Genomic DNA, 15,810 nt, shown 5'->3' on the forward strand with positions numbered 1-15,810 from the left:
GCACCTGGCTGGTTCATTTGGTAGAGCAGGTGACTCTTGATCACCCGGTGGTCCTGAGTTCAAGCCCCAAGGTGGGGGTAGAGTTTTAGAAAAGAAAAAAAAAAACCGGAAATAGAAACATGGATGAGAACTGCATTTTCAGTCCCACCTAAGCCCAAGAAGCACCAACCTCAAGGCTGCCTTTTCAAAAGCTTCCTGTGATGGGCCTGACGTCACCATACTCGAACTCTTCTTCATTTCTTTATTAGTTTGCCAGCACAGTTAACTTTCTACTTTGACAAGGGTTTTATTTGTTTTACATTTTGTCATCTCAAAGTTTCATGACATCAGCCACTGGAATACACAAAATTAGGTTCTTCACTTTATACAGAGAGGAAAATAACTCCTTTAAAAGTTCACTTTGACCAAAGAGACAACCTCTGATGGAAAACCACACGCAGAAAGACCCAATATACATATATATATATATATAATGTATAGATATTTATAGATATCTCATCTGAAAGAACACAGGAAAAAAAAATCCAAGGTCTGCAGCGCTATCTACAGTAAGAGAGATTAATTCTACCAGCTTTTCAAACAGTCACATTTGATATTCAAAGGAAGCACGTGAGTGAATAGAACTGGGGACAGACTAACACTCCACCAGGCTCTAGAGCAGTCTAGTAATGGCTTAAGATTCTAGAAGGGGGTGATATGTTCCAAGGAAAGGTGGATGCAGGTGTCCGCTCAGCCTCAGCACCCCACACGCAACTGTCCCCTCCACAGCCCTGCAGTTCTCATTGCTCTCTCACCTCTGGTTTCAGGTTGTGTGGCAACTGATTTAGGCTCCAAGACCAGTGGCTATGGTTTCTGGGCCAGGAGATTCTCCCTGATAGTGTGGGTAGGTGGGATGTGTATGGCACAGTCCTGGGCTTCAGGTGAAAGGAGGAGACCAGGGTGTGTGGAGAGCTTTTCTCCTCAGCCTGGCTCATGTTCACTTCAGGAAACTTCACTTCCCACCCCAGGACCCAGTAAGCCCCAGCCCAAGCCACTCCAGACGTCCTGAGATGGCAGTGGGGGCCTGCAGAAGTCTCGCTACCTTAGACCATTTCTCTCCAAATAAACTCTCTTCTTAGTGATGTCCACAGAAAATACTGGCATAGCTTGACCAGGACCAGAGATAATACCATGTTTCTGGTGGTTTTGGACACACTGCTGCTGACTGAGTTGTCCTCCACGGAACCTGTGGGCAAAAATCTTGTCCTCCATGGAACTAGGACTCTCAGCCACCACTGCCTCCAGCCACATACTGGCTCCCGAAAGCAGACACCATGAAGTTCTTGGGTGCATCCAACCCTCATGGGCTATCCCAGCATTTAAGCTCAGTCCCCAAATCAGGTCCCAATGGAGACAGAGGATCAGGCAACTTTCTACCTCTGGGCCTTGGCTCAGACATGGGCCAAGGCCAGGAGGTGGTGGAGTGTTTGGGCTAAGACAGTCTATGGGGTTCTTGCCTTTTAGGTCCTCTGTGTTCTGTCTTCCTTGGGCAGAGAAACCCTGTTTGGACCCTACCTGCCTGGCCCTCCATCACCAGGCCAGCCCAGAGGCACCAGGGAAGCTGCTGCCTGGTAGGAGCGCCCCCTTGTGGCTACGGTTCAGGTGATTGTCACAAGTGCAAAAAGACAGAAACAGATGTGCTTGGTGGAGGAGATGGGGAGAAAGGGGCCTGCAGAGCTCCAGGATTCCTGCCTCCCAGGGCCCCCCAGTGCCTCCTCCTGGTTGTCCCCTCAGTACCTGAGCTGGACCCTGTGGCTCCTGCTGTCCCAGCACACCACCTCAAAACCACGTGCCGTCTCCAACTGCCTGCCCGAGGGGGCCATCCCGTGCTTTCTTCTGTCTAGGATATTATCCTGGATCCTGCCCAGAGAAGCACTCGAACTCTCTCCTTAGCAAATCCCCTTCCTCCCTGTACCCCGCCCTGACTGTGGGGAGTTGAAAGAGGGGGTCTAAGTCTGCCAAGTTGACAAGGTGAGTGAGCTGGGGGTGGGGAGGAGTGAGTCTCTCAAAACCACCTGGAGACTGTTCTGCAGCATCTAGGATGGATCCCCTCATCTTTTTAACAAAAGAGAAGTAAACCTATTTCCTCCCCTTGGCCTTCACAAAAATAAACTAAAAGGAAAACGAGCCGGCGCGAGGATGGCAGTGGGACGTTGAGGCGGGTGGGGGCAGGTGGGTGTCTCTGCCGGGCCAAGGGCTTCAACAGGACACCTCCATGGTGTGATTGACCTGGCCCAGCCCCTCACTGCTCTCCGAGTGGGTGCAGGCCTGCGGGCGGCTGCCATCCACTGAGCTGGCACTGGTGAGAGATGCCGTACGAGAGCGGGCGAGGCGGGTCATGCTGGCCGAGGGCACTGTGGACAGAGATGGGAGCGGGCGTGAGGGCAGGCAGGCAGGGCTAGGGGCCGGCGGGTGGGACAAGGATTGACGCAAGCGAAGCGGCCAGCCAGACCCATTCTTCCAACGGCGCAGGGGCCCGTCTCAAGTCGCGGCTCTGGCATCTGCCCTGTCAAGCTGGGGGCATGCAGCACCAGCACCAGTGACTGAGCCCAAGAGGCGGGGGACCGGGGGCCCCCGCAGAGGCCAGCAGGACCCATCTCATGACAGCTGGCCAGAGCTACGGCTAGAGCAGGGTGGTTGGACTGGGGCCCCCTGAGCTGGTGCAGGGATGGACGTATTTCCCACGATGCCTCCCTCAAGAGGATGACTGGACAGGGGAGCATGACTACTTCTGTCAAGGAGGACAAGGTGCAGAGACCACAGACTGCCTTAAATCCAGTTTCTGTCTGTACTCAGAGTTGCACAAACAAGACTCTCAGGGCAAATTCCACCTTCCTGAATGCAACCGGCCATCCATCCAGCTCGGGCATGGCCGGACGCCCCTGCTCCCAGGGCCAGGCCTGGGCTTCCGCTCTGTGAGGCTCTGGTTCCAACAGCCTGAGCTCTGAAAGCCACGTGGCCCACGGCACCCCATAAGCCAGACTGCTGTAAACCCCAGCCACTCTGAACAGGGGACACAACCCACTGGAGTCCAGGATCTGTGACAAAGCAGGACTCTTTCGGACTTTGGAGGCAAGCAGGACACAAGAAAGTTCCCAAGCCCAGCAAGATGAGGCCCGGCTGCAGCACCGCACAGAGGAAGGAGCAGGGGGTTGTGGGGCAGGGGTCCATGCATGGGAGGGGGCACAGGGCTACCTGCTCCTCCACTCAGCCTTCGGTCCTTCAAGTATGCAACTAAGAGAGAAGACAGAGCCAGAAGGGCGGGGTGGGGGGGTGGGGGAGACACAGAACTCGGGTGAAGAGCGTGGCCCCACAAGGGCAGGGAGAGGAGACAATAGGACAGGCACAGAGTGGGCTGGGCCGGACCACAGCCTCAGGAAGCCCATTCCTGCCGGCCCACCGAAGCAGCCCCTGAGGGAGCCCGGACGCCACGCTGGGGACACTCCTCTTGCCCCCGCTTCTCTAGTCTGGGCTGCGGCACCGAGGGCCTCATGGCGAGAGGGGCTTTGGGGCCCATATCCCTAGCGGCAGCACCCTCCCCCTTTTTCTGGGCCTCAGTCTCCCCAGGCCCAGACTGGGGGAGGCCTGCACCACCTCCTACATCCTGCCCCGCTCTTGGGCTGCCCAACGACATTTCTCATAGGGCCCTGAGAACAGGTCCCAGCCTACCAGGCGGGGCCCGTCCACCCATCCCACAGACGTTCGGTGGGAGCTCCTGGAGCTCAGGCCCAGCCTCAGAGCTCCTGCTGTGTCCCTCTGTTGGCTCAGGCCTCTCTTTGCCCTACTTCTCCCCAGAAAGGCTGGCAGGCCCACTCCTGGCTAGGCCCCCAGCCTTCCCTCACAGTCTTCCCTCCCTGTCTTTCCACAAGCTCCAGAGGCTGAAGGCTGGGGGGAGACACAAATTCAGGGAGAGGAGTTCCAGCAGGAGAGCCAGGTATACAGGGGGGTGGGGGGGTTGGGGTTGGAATCAAGGAAATGAGAAGGTGTGTGCGTGCACATGTGTGTGTGAGTGCGTGAGGGCTGGAGGCACTCCTGAGCAGTGTGGGCATCTCATCCCTGCTAAGGGGCAGTCGGCAGAGGGGAGGTGGGTGGCCGTTGCCACCCCACAGCCCCTATTACCTTGGGGTCTTCACCCGTGCCGCCCCCAGGTTCAGCTGCCTTTAGCTCTCCCACATGTTTTCCTCAGGCCCCAGCCCCCAAGCCCCCTCTGACACCCCCGATACCATGGGCCAACCTGTGGCAAAAGCCCTTCTCAGGTGCTGTGGGTCTGGCAGGGCAGCGGGTGGTGTGCAGGACTCAGCTTTACGTGGGCTTCGTGGGTAGGACCCAGCCCCGGGCTCTGGTCCCCCAGGCCTGAAGAAGACCCTACTGCCCCACATCGCCATGAGAAGAGTGTCCCAAAGCCTCCCAGAGGGCACAGGAGAGCCCGACACAGCCTGGGATCACCTCCTCACAACTCAGGTGGAGACTACCTGGAGTCCCCAGTCATGGTGAGAACGTGTTGGGAGACGTGCGGCCTCCAGGCCCGGTGAACACAGAAGTCACACGCCAGCAGACTGCTCGCCATCACCCCCACACGGTGTGCCAGCCACCTTCTGCCGTCTGCCCCCCTCCATGCCTCTAGGGCGGGGTCCGGGGAGGTTGACTTACTGTAGCCCATGCCTTGCAGGAAGTATTTGAAGGCCTCAGTCAGCTTCCCTGGCTGCGGGACAGAGAGAAGAAAGTCACATGCTTTGACTGGCTGCCTGAGACTGAGGGGAAGGGAAGCCTCCCGCACCGGGCTAGATAAGGCAAGGAGGGCCAGGAGTCTCACCTGTGTGACCTGGGGGAGTCCCCCGGAATCTGCCATCTGCAGGGAAGAGAGGGGGGTGAGCTGAGCAGGGGTCACCCCACACTTTGCCCAGGCCCTGTATACCTAAATAGGCTGCCCTGAGCAGACACACTGTCCGCTCCTGCCTCGGATGAGACCCCAGGCACGCCCCTCTGAGGGTGGACCCTTGGCTGGGGAGCTGGCCTCCAGCGGGGGAGGGAGGCCTCACCTTCAGGAAGGTCGTGGTGGTCGGATCCAGCTTGGAGTTGCATTCCACCTAAGGACAAGGTCAGCAGAGTAAGGCAGCCCCGGCCCTGGGGAGTCCCCTACCCCCAGTTGCTAAGGCAGGTTCTGGTCCCAGAGCTGGGAAGCTCTACTGGTGAGGGAGGGCATGCAGGCTGCCTTCAGAAAGTCCAAGCCCCTGCCGATCAGGAAGAGGTCCCCCACCCCAACCCCGAGAGACCCGACACCCTTGGACTCCACTCATAACTGCTGGCAGGGCCAGAATGGGGCAGGGACTGGGCCATGTCTTTACAGGAAGCTGGGGCCACTTCGATGGGCGTGGCTGGGAGAGCTCCAGGGCCCACAGGGGTCAGGCGGTGAGATGAGGGAGGGTCAAGAATCGTTAAAAGATGGGGCAGAGGCGGAGGGGGCGCGCTCTGCCTGGGTCCAGACAGTCTGGACCCTATTCCTCCGGGCCCTGAGGCACAGGGAAGGTGTCCTTGTTTTCGGTACACTGGGGGCAGCCCCAGGTACTCCTGGACCCTAAGGGCTCTGTGCTAACGGGGACATGAAGCCTTGGGCTGCCTGCTTCCAGAGTTTCAGTGGGGAAGGTGACGATCCCCAAAGGCAACGGGAGCCATGGCTAGACCCAGGATGCACGTGCTCGGGGATTACTGCAGAGTGAATGAACCAGGCTGCAGAGAAGAGATCTCCGTCTCTGGGCCTGAGGTCGGCAGAGACTGGGGTAGGGCTACACTGCTGGGAGGGATGGAGGGAGGGGGTGACTGGCAGGTGGTCTGGCCCCAGCTCCCTCCATCTACATGCCTCCCTCACCTGAAGGGTGGGCCTGCCTGGTGGAGATGCATGGCAAGATGATGGGGAGGTGGGCTGAGAAGTCAACATCCAGGTCCTGGTCCCGCCGGCCAGAGGCCAATGATGCCCTTACTCCCGCCTCCCACCCCCCCACCCCAGCCAGGGCGCAGTCCCTCACTCACCACCCCATCCTCAGCGGGTGCGTTGTCCCCCACCACCAGCATCACTGGGCAGCTGCAGACACAGAGGAAAAGGGCTGTCTGGCCTGGGCCGGGGGAGGAGGGGGCAGGGGCAGCCTGGGGGGTGCAGGGCACTCACCGGAGCGTCTTGGCATTGGGCACTGTTCCGGGCCGGTTAATGTCCAGGTCTCTGCGGCTGCAGAGAGAGAGGCAGAGTAGAGACAGGCAGCTCAGGATGGGATGCCAGGGGTCGTGTGTACCAGGCCCCACCCCAGCGTCCCACAATGGCAAAAGGGCCCGACGTCCACGTCTGGGCCCAGAATTGGGGCTTATGGTTATTGAATTGTCTCAGCTATAGAAAAGGCTTCCCAGATCCCAGCTGACAGACAGGGAGACAGGGACATGGCCTGCACAAATAGGGGGTCTTCAGGTGTCCCCTCATATGGGACTTCTCAGACCCCCCAATTCATGCCAGGTGGGCCCTCAATTTGGCTGTCACTCCCCCTCCAAGCACGGCCCCAACATGTACCACTGCCCATGCATGCGGATCCAAGGTCAGAGAGGCAGGCAGGGCCTGGTCCTCTGGCTCTCCACTGTATCCCCAGCACCACGCACACAGCAGGGGCTTAATAAATGTTAAATAAATGTAGGAGGAAGGAAGGAGGGAAGGCCAGTGGGCTCCAAGGAGCACAGCCTGAAAACCGTGGGCTTCATCCAGCCTCCTCCCCACCTACAGATGTCAGCCCGGAGGTTCAGGCCGTGGGGGTCAGGGATGTTGCCGGCATCCCTCGCCGCCCCTGGCGGGACCGCGGTGCCCCACGGGAGAAGGCGTGGAAGAGCCCAAGCACCCGAGTCCGTCCACAGCCCTGCTCCCTGTCTGCCCTTCAAGGGGGGTGACTAGAGCCAGCAGTGACTCTTCTCAGAGCTGCACCCAGCTGCCCTCCTGCAGACCGGGGAGCGCACGTGTCTGGCCTGCCGTCTTCCCCGAGCCCTGGCAGAGCGAGCACTCAGTGCCTGGGGCCAGAGCTGAGCCCGCACCACCCGCACCTGTTGTACATGTTCCAGAAGAGCTGCAGGTTGGCCTGGTTCACCACGTTCCCGATCTGCTGCCGGTAGCTCTGCACCAGCTCTGTGTTGTTCACCAGCTCCTCCTGGGCCCGGGGGACAGATGGGGGAGGTGTGTGGAGGGGAGCGGACAGATGGATAGACGGGGATGGGGTCTCAGAGGGGGCTCACAAGTAGCAGAGCCTGCAGCCCTCTTCCCATGGGGGGATGGGGCGGTGCCTCAGGGAGTGAGGGGAGGGCTCCATCTGGCAGTCAGAGGAGCCCCCCATCTGTCTCAGCCAAGCGGAGACAGGTCAGATGCCCCAGAACGCCCACGCAGACCTCCTCCTCTTGCCTGGCTGTGAGGGGGTACAAGCCCTGGGCAAGAACCAGGCCCTCTAGAGGCTCCCAAGACCCCCAGGTCAGCCCCCAGTGCAGCTCCCACGGGGGCCCCACCCCCTTACCTGGCTGAAGAGGTGGGATAGCACCGTGTCGGGTAAAGTGCTGGTGAGGCCAGAGAGCTGGGGGGAGGGAGGGCGGGTGGCGCATGAGTGCAGCCCCTCCCCCGCACCACCCACAGGGCACTGTCAGCACCAGCACCCTTGTCTACCAGGACCACACTCACCTTGGTGGCCGCCCAGTCAATCCAGCCTTTGCCGTTGGGGTCAATGTTCATCAGCACCAGCCCCTCCACCAGGTCGGGGAAGATGAGCTAGGTGAGAGGGAGACAGGGTGTGGGAGGCCGGAGGGTGTGGAGGGAGCCTGTCTTTCTGCTCGGGCTCTAAGGTGCCTGCCCTGCCTATGTCGCAGGTGGCTGGGGGGGTCCGAGGAGAAGAGGATGTCACAGATGACTCGGGGCCCAGCAGGACCCCTGCCTGGGCTCCCCTGCCTACGGCCCCTGCTCGTCCTCCTCCTGCCCTCTTCCCCTCCCCTAACCTTTCACAATTCTTTGACTGATTTGGAATCTATGTCTGTGGCTTGTTTTCCACGCCTTTTAGTAAGTCTCTGACTATGTTGCTGATGTAAAACTGAGGAGTAAACGTCTTCAACGAAGTATTTTGTTTCTTTGCTTTCACAGAGAAAAAAACCCTAGTGAAGAAGGAAACCGACCTTTCCAAAGCCTGTGTTGTGTTCAAATGTAAAAGAGACTTGAATGATTTCTTCAGCGGAAAGCAGTGAAATACATAGGATTCTGCTATCCTGTCAGTATTCCTAGGGGGACAGGGAACGGTCGGCAGCTAACAAGTGGTAAGTGCCGAAATCCACACTGGAGTTCAAAATGCATGGCCTTTTCTTTTGGAAAAAGAAATATTTAAATAGAAAAAAAGTTTTGAATCCTGAAAATTAAGTTTTTGTTTCAGGTAGGAAAAGCCTATGGGCTCCTACTCAACATGATGTTTCTGAAATGCAACTTCCTTTAAACCTTCCAAACTGGGGTGCCTGGGTGGCTCAGTTGGTTAAACGTCTGCCTTCAACTCAGTTCATGATCCTGGGGTTGGGATCAAGCCCCGCATGGGGTCCCTGCTCAGCCAAGAGTCTGCTGCTCCCCCTGACTGTGCGCTTTCATCTCCGACAAATAAATAAAATCTTTAATATCAGAATGACAACTAGAATGTGACATTTTGAAAAAAAAAATAATTCTTCCAAACTTAACATAAGTGTAATTTTTGGTTAAGAAATGACTCCCATTTATGGGGCACCTGGGTGGCTCAGTGGGTTAAGCCTCTGCCTTCGGCTCAGTTCATGATCCCAGAGTCCTGGGATGGAGCCCCACATTGGGCTCTCTGCTCCGCAGGAAACCTGTTTCCCCCTCTCTCTCTGCCTGCCTCTCTGCCTACTTGTGATCTCTGCCAAATAAATAAAAAAAAATTTGAAAAAAAAAAAAAGAAATGTAAAAGAGTAAAAATTACCCTAATTAGTGTGTAAGTGATTAGGAAAATCCTTGCTCAGTGGCTAGACCAATTTGTTGTAGAGTTTGTGGCTCGCAGATATTTGGGTTTGGGCTAATGGCTATGCAAGTTACCGTTTATAGTCTTTTGAAGAAATGTATGGAAAAATAACTTTTTTTTAATTTCCCGGGATGAAAAAGAAAAAGGGGGGATTTTCTAAGTGAAGAGGAAGTAGGGGGAGGGGGAGCAGCAGGAAGAAAGAGGAAATGTTCCTGTGGCTGTGGCTGAAGCGTTGCAGGGAGAGGCCAGCCCTGGGAGGGGGGTGGGAGGGGGGAGACTCACGGCAAACTTGGCCAGCACGTAAGCTCCAGCTCCCACTCCGATGCCAATCACGTACTTGAACCTGGCGGAGAGCACGGCTGGTCACTCCGGGGCCAGGGGAGGCGCTGCCCGTGACTGCCCTCAGCCGGTGCCTGCTGGCCCTGCGGTGGCGTGGGGCAGCCTCCGGCCCCCAGCCCAGGACCAGGGTCTGGGTGGGACTCACCCGAAGTGCTGCACCACGCTGGGGAGCATGGCGGCCAGCTGCTCCATGGAGGGGAACTGGTACCTGCGGGTGGAGCGGGTGGTCAGGGTCGAGCGTGGCCTGGACCACGGAGCCGGGGCGATCTGGAGTGGGGAGTGCTCCCTGGTACCTACCCTTGGGGAAACTGCGACGCCCCCACCTGCTGCCCGGGGGCATCCACGTGGCACACCACGAAGTGCTTGGTGATCTCCTGCATGTCCTCGAAGTTGAAGAAGGTGTTGAAGCACAGCTTGTCTGCAAAGACACACATCGCGGCTGTGGCTCAGCAAAGGGGTGGGGAGGCCTGCGGGCCTGAGAAGGAGGGAAGGTGGAGGTGATCCGCCTCGTGGTCCAGCAGGGACACCGAGGCCCAGACGGCTAAGGTAACAGAGCTGAGCGTGAGTGGGGATGTCGGCGGCCCTGTGGGGAAGGAGGGAAGGCCGAGGCAGGCAGGATGGGGCTGGGGTGCACTTACGATTGAGGCCCACATCATGGTAGGTGAGGATGGCCGGGCGGTTCCCTTTGGGAGAGCCCCGGATCACCACGTGCAGCAGGCCATAAGGTGTCTCAATGTCATGTTCCTGGAGGGAAAACAGCACAGGGGCAGCCCTTACTCCTGGTTGTGGTGGGGTCCCCACTTCCCAGCAGGGGGGCATCTTATTCTCCTTCCACCACCCCCTCCTCGCCCCGGGCAGCCCCCCAGGAGAGCAGACCGGGGGGAGCACCCTTCCCGGATGGCTGGCGTGCACAGGGAGGCCTGCTAACCAGTGGGGTGGCCTGCCACTGCCCAGGCCCTGCCACTCTCGGCCCTGCAGGGTCCAGTGAAGCTCATTCTCTCCAAATCACTGCAGCCCCCCTCCAGGACAGCATGGCCACTCCAGCCTGAGTCCCGCCCTCGCTGTGTTTCTTCACTCAGAATCCTTCAGGGCTGCTGCTGAAGGTCAATGGCCTGGACAGCCCCACCTGAAATCTGCAGTCACAGCCCCCACCCCCCGGGCCAAGCCCAGCCTCCGGCACCCACACTGTCCCTGGCTCCCACCTCCAGACTCTTGCTCACGTTTTCTCCTTCCACCTTGAAGGCCCATCCCCGTGACCCCCAAGGCCTCGCTTCTGGCAGGGTGTGGCTAGAACCCAACCCCAAAGGCCTTCTGCAGTGACCACTCTGGGATCCTCGTGGTTCACTCCCTTGATTTTGCGGCTTGGGGTTGCCAGTCCTTTGAGAACAGGCGCTGGATGCTGGAGGAGGAGGCCGATGTACGCAGGCATCCTTGAGCCTCGGGGAGGTGCCCTGGGGGCTGGTCTCTCTGCAAACTAGTCACTTGTGGCGGCTTGATGGTCAGACTCCAGGAGGGTCTGTCAGAGCTGAATTAACAGCCTTGCCCTGCACCATGGGTGTGAGCTGGCCCTGTGAGTGGGAGGTGGGGCTAAGGTCAAGGGCAGGAGTGACTGACCCCCAAATGTGTGCCAAGTGCCAAGCATGTTATGCATGCATTTTCCCCTTCTGCACGTGGAGAACACTTAGGTTCAGAGAGAAGCCAAGTTCCTGCTCCTGATGGAAAAGGGGGAATTCAAGACAGGAGACAGCTTCCTGGGGTCTCGTCTTCCTGGGTCAGGGCTCAGAGGACCCCTGTGTCTCAGCAGGGAATGACAAGGTAGCATCAACCCCACAGCCAAAGGCCAAACCCTGGGAGCCACAATTCTGCTATGAGGCCCTGTTCAATAAACCTGATGTCCTCTAAGTGGGCCCAGGGCTACCACAGGCTCCCCACATCCCAGGCCTGTCCTCAGGGCCAACAAAACAAGGAACGTTTCCTGCTCACTGATGGCTGACCATCGTGTGTCTCATTTACTTTTCACAGGGACCCAACTCCTGGAGGAGAAAACTGAGGTTGGGAAAGGAGAAATGACTTGCTCAAGGTCAAGCCCAGAAGGGGTAAGCTGGGCCTTGCCAGGTGCCAGCCTCCGAGGCCAGGAGAATGCCCTGAAGGCTCCGCTCCAGAGATTTCCAAGCAGGCAGCTCTCCACGGCCGCCTGTCCCTGCTGGGTGGCCCGTGCTGCCTGGTCCCCCAGCCCCCACACTACTCCCTCAGCTCTGGAGAGCAGGGGGTGGGGGGCAGGAGGGGCGCCATGCACACAAGAGCTGCAATGCGCTTCCTGCAGCGTGAAGGGCGGTTCTCTGTGGGGGGCAAGCGCTGGCCCCGGGGTGCCAGTCAGGGCCCAGGGCGGCAGTCGTCCACCCACACACCTCTGCCGCCGGTCGCTGTGCGTGGGGGATGTCTACCCTCTTCCAGCCCTGGTGTGACCCCGCATCACCATCAGCAGACCCTGGGCCTCGGGACTTAGGCACAGTGCTCTCCTCCCCCAAAGGCTGGTCCCGTGCAGCCCAGTGACTTGGCTGAACACCCACCCCCCGCCAACGACCCAGGAGCTCTGACCCAGCTCAGCCAGACAGGAGCCTAGTGTCCCCGTCATCCCTCGGGGTGCAGCACCTGAGGGGCGACCCGAGGGCGGCAGCCGGATGAGCTCTGAGCCCCCAGCCCCCAGGGCCGAGCGCTCTCATTGGCTCCCGGTGACGTCAGAGCCCCCTCCCTTGCTGCAGCGGGGAGGGCGCCCACCTGGAGGCGGGGGCTCTGACGTCCTCTCTTGATGGGTCCGTCTCCCCTCGCTCATGACCTTGAGAGCTGGGGTGGCGGGTGGTCCCAGCTGGGTTTCAACGTGTGGGTGGAGGTGAGGGGCTAGAGCGAGGCAGCTAGTACGATTCATTCCATCAACCACATCAGCGATTGGGCCGACCACCTGGGGTAGGCGCTGACGTGCTGCATGGGTGCGGGGCAGCGGAGGGGGGGAGGAGGGGGAGTGGTGCTGTGCCCCGGCAGGGCAGGCTGGGTGTGGGGTGGAGGAGGACTTGGGCCCCGGCTTCTCCCTCTTTGAGGAAGAACAGTACCCCTGGGCACTGCTGCCCCGGGCCCTTACCCCAGCAGGATCATGGCTCCAGTGCTGCCTTCCCCCACCTTCTAAATAAGACACCGCAACTCCTCCTGTCTCCTCTCTTGCAGGGACCTCAGCCTGAAGGCTGTGATAGCAGCCGGCCCAGACCTCCCCGCTTCAGCCAAACTGGCACCGAAGTTCCCTGGGGTTCCCTGGGGACCGCGGTGGAGGAAGGAAGTTAGAGGCTGTCCTTCCGTTCTCACCCCAGTGCAGCCACCCAAACAACCAGGACAACCCTTGCGGGGTCAGGAAGAGTGACACCCTGACACGTGCAGGGAGGAGAGCCTCCCCCAGGGCTGAGGCGGTCACAGGCCCGTGGCAGATGCCAGCAGGGCACCTGCCAGGCCAAGGGCACAACGTCAGTGGGAGGTGCGCGTGCCCAGGCTTGCAGGCAGGTCGCACAGCTCATTCCGCTTTCTGCAGCTTTTGGCCCTTCCCCGCAGGCCCTGACTAGCAGCTGACCCCCTAGCCACTGCTGCAGGCCAGGGGCACCAGGGACTCTAGAACCTGCTGCCGGCCTTGCCTCCGTGATGCCCAAGGTGAGGCGACCAAAAGCAGCTCCACCACCAGAGGCAGCGGCTGTCCCTTGCTCCCTACCCACCTGGCCACCCCCAGAACCCTCACTCACCCCATCCCAGCACTCCGGCATCTTGCCGAGCGAGAAGGCGATCCGCCTCTACCAGGCAGGGCAAACAAAGGCCTGAGTCACCAGGGTCCAGAGGGAGGGGGCAGAGCGAGGGGGAGATGGCGGTGCTGTGATGGGGTGCCGCTCCCTGGGCCATTTATATGCAGAGCCCAGCCGATGGCCCGCCCCACCTCCCTGCGGGGTTTCTGAGCAGCCACTCGCTCTCCCCAGCCCCTGCTTCCAGATTGGCAGGCGGGAGACGAACCCGGCTCTCATTGGCTTCCAAAGTCCTCACTCACCCCAGCTCCTGCTCCTCCTCCTGCTCCCCCCACTTCCCAGCAACACAGCATCCTTGCTGGTCCCCAGGCCCTGCACCCCACCCCACCCCCCAGCCGCATGCAGGATCCCGGGAAGATGAGACAAGAATCTCCCCATACAGGTGTGTCCTGTGTCAGGGACTCAGGAGCCGCTCATGGACACACACCCCAACATATGGCAGGGCACACAGGCATGCCCTGGATGGCACAGCCCTTGACCCGTTCCCTGGGGAGCAGGGAAGGCCTGAGAGGGCTGGGAGCCCAGCCTCCACCTCAGGTAGGTCTGATCACTTAACCTTGACAGGATGGGGGAGTGACTGGCTCTCTGGGGCAACCTGTGGTGACCCTGTTCCAGGGCCTGCTCTTCCTCCGCTCCCCAGGGTCTCCCTTAGGGCAGCCCCCACTCTATCCACATGTATGCCCCGTGCCTGCCCACAGGGCCATTGGCAGGACCAGCGACATGGTGGGCACACACCAGCTTTGCCCTCCTATCTGCATCCTACAGCAAGGGGCTGGAGGCCACCATGGGAGAAGAGGAAGAGGAGTCAGCGTGCCAAAGCAGCCGGGTCCACTCTGTTCTGGGGCCCTTCACGGGCCGCCCCAACCCATGGTGGGGGCGGCCCGTGCCCTGTCCTCCTGAGCAGCAAGGACTTGTGTGGGGAGCTGGCTAGAGACCCTTGGATAGAGTAAACTGGGAAGGAGGAGGCAGAGGAGAGGAGAGGAAATGGGTCAGGGAGTGGAGGATAGGAGGGAGCCCAAGGACTGAGAGAAGCAGGAACGACTCAGAGGAGGGTGCTGGGCGCCTGTGCCCCCATTCCGTCTCTTTCATGAGGGAACGCGCCACTCAGGCCAGCCTGCTCTGCCAGCCCTGCACGCTGGCTGGCAGCCCTGGGGCAAGGGGGTCGCCTCCCCACCTCTGGGCATCCAGTGACCTGGTCAACACCTGCCATGTGTGCTATTCCCAGCCACGTCCTCTGCCCTGGGCGCACCAACAACTTTCCCTGCCCCATCTGTGACCTCCGGCTCTAGGGACCCCGTACTCTGCACTCTCCCGGCACAGCGAGGGTGCGGAATGGGGTGTCCCCCTGCCCCTTAGAGACGGGCCATGCTCCCTGGTCCCTGCGGCCACTCTGGCACAGCCCAGCCCTTGCCCTGTTCACTCACTCCTCCTACCTGCTCCTTAAAGGGGACGAGGGTTGCCCTCCCACTGCTCTTCTGTGGTCCCCAACCAGCCTTATGCCCAGTCCAACCTCTGACCTCCGAGGGGCTCTGCCACCCTTGGTCCCCAGTGAGAAGCTAACCCTGGATACTGCCCACTCCCAGCCAAGGCCCCCATTTCCGCTCAGCTCACTGGCTTCAAAACCACAGACCCGAGTTCAAGTCCCGGCTCCCCCACCCACTAGCTGGGTAACCCCAGGTAAGGCTTTGGAATTTCTCTGTGCTTCAGGCTCAACCGTAACACAGGAATCCAGCCTTCCTGAAGAGGTGCTGTGAAAACAGGCAAGAGCTCCATGAGGGGCTCCAGACCTGACTTTGTGCCTGCCCAAGCCCTAAGGGGAGAAACAGGGCAATCCGTGTGTCTTTCCACACTGTGGTCCTTTCCCTGGACTGTGATAGGATAAGGCAGGGTCATGTCCTAGCCAGCCAAACATTGGCTCCAGCTGTATCTCCTCCCCTTCTCTGCTGTGTGACCCTGGGCAAGTCAGTCAACCTCTCTGAGCCTCCACATCTGTAAATGGGAGAACAGCTGTGCTGTCTGCATAGATAGCTGCAAGGATAACACAGAGTCCTCACACAGCTATGGAAAAGGATGGAAAAACTAAAGCACAGAGAAGTTTACTGTCCCACTTGGCTAGTAAACACAGAGCTTTCCAGCACCTTAGCACTCAGGGCCTGGGGTCACATTGTTAAGGGCAGCAAATGCTTATTAGCATATCTCCCACTTGCCAGCCTCTTCCAAACACCTTGCACATGTCACCTTATTTTATCTCCTTAATATCCACTTTACAGATGAGGAAAATGAAGCACAGAGAGGTTCTGTCACCTGCCCAACATCACACAGGAGCAGGGACCACACCCAGGCTGCCTGCCTCTGACTCCACACTCTGGAGGCCACAGTTACTGGGAGCTCGGGATCTGAGTGCTGGGTCTCGGGCATCACTTCCTGGGGAGGTCTGAGCTCTCTGTCCTCACTGTGCAGATAAGGTAGTGACAGGTGCTGGAGGTCACACGGCCCACAAGTGGAAGGGACAGGCCCTGGACCCAGGTCCGTTGGGCTCTTGTTTGTCATGCCTCCCGCACTGGCTGGGTCCATTGAGGCAA

At 59.4% G+C, this 15,810-nt stretch overlaps 1 protein-coding gene across 6 annotated transcripts in view; it reads right to left on the reverse strand.

Annotated features, from left to right (window-relative positions):
- Window positions 1-227: 227 nt before the first annotated feature.
- NDRG4 (NDRG family member 4) overlaps window positions 228-15,810 on the reverse strand; it is a 40,776-nt gene continuing 25,193 nt past the window's right edge. For 2 of the 6 annotated variants that reach the window (XM_047711361.1, XM_047711357.1), the window contains exons 4-17: window positions 10,034-10,139; window positions 9,693-9,813; window positions 9,541-9,603; window positions 9,339-9,399; window positions 7,733-7,819; window positions 7,572-7,628; window positions 7,111-7,214; window positions 6,203-6,259; window positions 6,067-6,118; window positions 5,079-5,126; window positions 4,853-4,888; window positions 4,690-4,741; window positions 3,235-3,273; window positions 228-2,393 (exon numbers count right to left, since the gene is read on the reverse strand). In XM_047711361.1, the coding sequence (XP_047567317.1) occupies window positions 2,239-2,393; window positions 3,235-3,273; window positions 4,690-4,741; window positions 4,853-4,888; window positions 5,079-5,126; window positions 6,067-6,118; window positions 6,203-6,259; window positions 7,111-7,214; window positions 7,572-7,628; window positions 7,733-7,819; window positions 9,339-9,399; window positions 9,541-9,603; window positions 9,693-9,813; window positions 10,034-10,139 (1,038 nt within the window). In that variant the 3' untranslated portion in view covers window positions 228-2,238. Of the gene's footprint in view, window positions 2,394-3,234; window positions 3,274-4,689; window positions 4,742-4,852; window positions 4,889-5,078; window positions 5,127-6,066; window positions 6,119-6,202; window positions 6,260-7,110; window positions 7,215-7,571; window positions 7,629-7,732; window positions 7,820-9,338; window positions 9,400-9,540; window positions 9,604-9,692; window positions 9,814-10,033; window positions 10,140-13,174; window positions 13,333-15,810 lie in introns of those variants that run through there. The other 4 variants (XM_047711359.1, XM_047711360.1, XM_047711356.1 and 1 more) reach the window with 4 other exon arrangements.

Source organism: Lutra lutra, chromosome 17, assembly GCF_902655055.1.
Source record: "Lutra lutra chromosome 17, mLutLut1.2, whole genome shotgun sequence".
Lineage (NCBI taxonomy): Eukaryota > Metazoa > Chordata > Mammalia > Carnivora > Mustelidae > Lutra > Lutra lutra.